The 4,900-nt window shown below is 33.0% G+C and overlaps 1 protein-coding gene across 2 annotated transcripts; it reads right to left on the bottom strand.

The window, feature by feature from the left end:
* Positions 1-467: 467 nt before the first annotated feature.
* On the bottom strand, positions 468-4,171 carry LOC120082480 (Tetratricopeptide repeat (TPR)-like superfamily protein). Of its 2 annotated transcripts, none has more exons than XM_039037666.2 (3): positions 3,943-4,171; positions 1,980-3,123; positions 468-1,066 (listed from the first exon to the last, which is right to left on the bottom strand). In XM_039037666.2, exons 1-2 carry the CDS (start codon positions 4,051-4,053, stop codon positions 2,080-2,082), a joined length of 1,155 nt encoding a protein of 384 aa, XP_038893594.2. In that variant the 5' UTR covers positions 4,054-4,171; the 3' UTR covers positions 468-1,066; positions 1,980-2,079. The 2 variants fall into 2 exon arrangements, with proteins under 2 accessions (XP_038893594.2, XP_090172118.1); XM_090315992.1 differs by lacking the exon at positions 468-1,066 and adding an exon at positions 1,345-1,592 and having other exon boundaries at positions 3,943-4,163.
* Between the last annotated feature and the right edge of the window lie 729 nt (positions 4,172-4,900).

Below are 4,900 nucleotides of genomic sequence, written 5' to 3'. Positions count from 1 at the left end.
CTTTTAAATTTTTATGTTCAATAGATTCGTTGATTTTAAAAGTTTCTTATAAGTCAATGATTTATTAGATACAAAATTGAATTTTAAAGACTTGTCGGATAAACATTGAACACCAAAATGAGACTTTGGATAAAAAAAAAAAAAAGTCTAATTCCTGTATTGTTTGTTGGTGTAAAAGGTGCACAATGGTAAGGTCATTTAAAAAGGAGAATATTGCACTCCTGCAAGTGTCCACAAATTTGATTCAATTTCGGTGCTGTCCACCAACTTATGAAATCAGTGTTAAATAACTCAACTACACCAACTTCAATAATATTTTCTATTGAAATCTATTAATATTTTGTGTATACAATTCTCAATGGATTTATATTTGATGTTTGTAAATAATTTTCAAGGCTTACATTTTGGAAATATTGGAAGCACAGTTTCCAACTGATTGTGTTATGCATGTTTAGAATGCAAACTGATTTACAAAAAAAATATCTATCAATGTCGACATTTCCAGCTTGAAAGCGACCGTTCCCACGGTTACAAATATGCCTTTTAACAGTCGAAAGAAAATTCTATATTCCAATTGTAGCCAAAGAATATATAAGTGAAAAGAAAGACTGCAGAGGAAATTCTTGGATGTAAAAGTTGGAAATCAATTCAAATGGCAGAACTGAAGTAGAAACCATCAAAAGATTCACATGGAATTTCCTTCAAGAAAGGTTTGGCTTCAAGAAAACAGAAATTGAATCTGATGAGTTGGCTCTCCTTTGCTATTTTCTATTGCAAAGGAAACAGAATCAAGATTATCCATTGTTCAAGGAAACCGTTGCATTCCCATTTTCTTTACAGCTCTCTCAAAGCTACCTAGCGATTCTTCCAAATAATCGATCAATTCCTCATCTTCATCACGTCGGTCCTTAAATTTCAACTCGTCCGAATAGCCCTATATCTGCTCCCAATTAGCGATCATCATATATTACCAACATTTTAAGTACATAACTTCCAAGAGAGTGTCCTCTGTTTGAGCTATCTTCTCTTCGGCATCACAGTTCGGGGACCTTCCGATCTGACCAAACTGGACAGTGGCCAAAGATCGACCAGATTTTACTGTTAGTACTAGTACCAATATGCTGTTTAGCATCACAGTATCCATTGTTGAGTGACTCAAGCAAAGCTATGACATTTATAGTTATAAATTTAAAATTCCAAACTTTATCTCTCTGGTACAGACTACCATATGCATTTAGAGTAAAACAAATGATCATTGTCATATTTTTTTCGTCCCTCACTAAAAATAGTAAGATTCAACTAATGATTGTACCATACAAATTTTTTTGGCAGCAAAACAAAACGAAGTAAAATTCTGGTAATGGAATTATATTGTTAAAAAAAGTAACATTTCAACATAGTAGTTTCTTTAAATGGTATATTCCACCATTAACCATATATACACAAGCATGGAAAATCTAAATCTGGGGTAAAGAGGCCACCCATGTTTTATATAATAGTCACTCGGAGAATCTAATAGACTAATATAAGCCAAACTGACTGGTTTGACATGATGATTCACCCAACCCCAACAAAACCTTGGTTCAAGTCTCCTATGATACAAAACAAACAAAAAAATCACTCATGATTCCCAAGGTATCCTATACAAGTAGTTACAGATTTTTCTCTGGCTCTTCAATCTAAATATTATTATCATTAATTTTTGTAAACTAAAATTCACCTGAATCACTATAATTCTCTGTAAATCTGTCATAAAGAGAGATATAAACATTGTGGAAACATGAAATTTTTCTGCCTATCCTTTTACTTGAAATGACAGTTAACACACTTAAACCACATGACAGACAATCAAACAAACTAAATATTCATCTTAGGTTTTCATATATTAGTCCTAGAATGAATCTCCGTTTGAAGATAATTATAACTTTTGTATTTCATGTTAGATGTAAGAGAGGTAGATAAATGAGTACAAATATTACCTGTAGATGGAGTCACTCTGGCAGATCTCAGTTTGAAGACTAAAGCCATGCCATTCACAGGTTTATCAGCCTCAAAGTCACTAAGAAACCTTGTAATTGGTTAACTTTTTCTTCGTTTGAAATCCTTTGGACCAGCAAGTTTTGAATCACTTAATTTCATTTCCTTGAGAAGGTTCATAGCCAATTCCACCTTCCCCATCTTCATTGAATTTCCGATAAGGGACTTGTAGATATAGCTTGAAGGACAGATATTCTTAAGCTTCATCTCCCTGAGGAGTGTCCAAGCTTCCTCGATGTTTCCAGATCGACCAAAACTCTCTATCAAAGCTGTATAAGTAAGCAAATCGGGTTCAATTCTCACTGCAACCATTTCCTTGAAGTACACCAAGCACATATCTAGTCTACCCACCTTCCTAAAACTATTTATCAATGTATTATAGGACACGATATCTGGGGCAATGCCATCTTCTTTCATGGAAACAAATAAATGAAGAATTTCATCCACGCGACCTGCACGACCTAGCATATCCAAAATGATGTTGTACGTATACAAATCTGGTCTGCATGACAGAAGCTTCATCTGATTAAATATCTGAAGGGCTTTATCAATCTCCCTACATTTGGAGAAGGCAAAGATAATTCTGTTTATAACTATGCAGTTTGGAAAGGTCATCTCAATTATTTCTTTGACATATTCCAGTAGCTTGTTACTATCATTTGTCCTGGTAAAGGCGTTGGCAAAACTCTTGTAAGAGGTCGAACTCAATGATTTACAGGAAACCAGGGAATCTTTAAAAACTTGAAATAAAAGGGTGGTGTCTCCGCTTTCACTTGCTGCAAGCAAAACCATATCATATGCCTTGGAGGAGCTAAGAGGTATTTTCCCATCGCACAATGATTTAAGTAATTGAGCAGCAGCTGCAAGATGTCCAATTCGACACATCTTATCAATGCAAGCATCAAAGGTCTCATGGCTACACCTTGAGGCATTTTCCCTTGGAGCAATAATCTGATTCAAGACTTCATCCCCCACTTTCACTTCATCAGGACAGATATTTGTACTAGATGACTGATGGCTAAGGAGTCTGATGGCATAAAGCGGCCAAAATTGAGAGTTACCAACTGGGACAGATGCAATGCTATTCTGTATTAGACATGTAGAGACAATTAAATATTTAATTCGCAAGGCATAAGTCATGTGTAATCATCTAAAAGATATATGCAGGTTAGATATGAAGGTGGATAAGATGTAGTTCTCAACCTAAGTTGAATTAAGAAAGATAAATGGCATTGATGAGTTATTAAACAACTATTGAGCTTCCAAAATCTGGGTTTCCAATAGTTGACGTGAAGGAACAAAAATTTAGTAAATTAAGTTGGTGAACAAACATTGGTTATATGCTCTATAAAAACATGATCAATAGCAAAGCCTTCACAACGGAGACCTAGAAAAGACATTGAGAAATGATCTGGATTCCACCTATCATCTATCAACAACATCTACGGATAATCCTCAGCAGTGTTGATTGAATCATCAACAGGCGAGAAGCAAAAATTTTATTGACATAAACTTTAATTTGAACATGTTTATACCTCCATCAACTTCAAAACGGAGTGCATGTTTGGGAATGATTTTGGAACAATTAAAATCACTTTTATCATCTTTAAAATTACTCAGAAACACACCCTTCGTCACTCAAAAAATCAATTGAGGGCCTGTTTGGATTGAATGATTAATTTTAATACATTTTTCATACTATTAAAATTGAATTTGAATGATTAAAAGCATTTTTAGAGTGATTTTAAGCATTTAAAATGGCTCCCAAACACGCCCAGAGAAATCAATGAATTTCTGGGTCGAATTTAATCGATAAAAACACAGTTCATAGCATAAAAATCAAATGGCAAGGTGCAATATTACACAAACAAACAAAAAGAAAAGAAATTTAGAGGTTCAACTTACAGCGTAGGAGCAATGCAGAAGATTCCTAGTGGACAGGAAGTTCGTAAACTGACATGACCCGCCAGAATTGAAATCGAAAATGCAAGTAAATGGGAAAGTGGTTCGAACCATACAGCTGGTATGAACAAGAAGGCTCAAATACCCCAAAACCCTCTGCGTGTTATTTTTCTCTCACAGAGGAGAACGTATTGACTTCCAGCCCTAAGTCGATGAAGATGAATGCTAAAATTACCATTATACCCTTAATTTAACATTAATATAAATAACTTCTTATTCTAACCATAGTATCAAATTAGCCTAGCTCAACATGTATAATAATCTAGATATAATATATATAATAGATAGTTATAAAATATTTATTTACTGATTTAATTTTTTTTTGAATTTTTTGTTTTTATAATTTTTCTAGAAATATCCATCGAAATTAATATTTGATCGATACTTCCATCACTTTTTTCGTAAATTTTTTTTTTTCATCACTATTAAAATTAGATTTAAAATTTATCTTTATTATTATTTTAAATTAATCAATAGATATTAACACCACAATTGAAAGTGAGTATTTAGTAAAATATCAAGGTTTTTTTAGGTTATACAAACATCAAAATTAGAAGAATAAATTTTGAAACTTAGAGACAAAATTGAAGTAAAACTCAAAATTTAAGAATTAAGGGTGTGCCCCGACCCTGAATTTTAGGTGGAGGAAGTGACTATTGTAGCTCACTCCATGTTGGAGCTCCAGTTATAATAGTTCATGTTTTTAACTATATACAATTGACGACAAGTATTTCTATTTGAAATCCTTATTTGTTACCTTGTTTACTATTTCATATTCATTATTTCTTTCCTAGTATTTATTATTTCCTAATTACACTAAAATAGTATGCATTCCAAACACGGACTCTTATAACATTTTGAAACTTAAAGACTAAATAGAAACTAGACAAAAAATCTAAGG

The sequence above is a fragment of the Benincasa hispida genome, chromosome 8 (assembly GCF_027475165.1).
Source record: "Benincasa hispida cultivar pf3 chromosome 8, pf3_genome.v1.1, whole genome shotgun sequence".
Lineage (NCBI taxonomy): Eukaryota > Viridiplantae > Streptophyta > Magnoliopsida > Cucurbitales > Cucurbitaceae > Benincasa > Benincasa hispida.
This window is presented reverse-complemented; position numbering and strand designations above follow the sequence as displayed.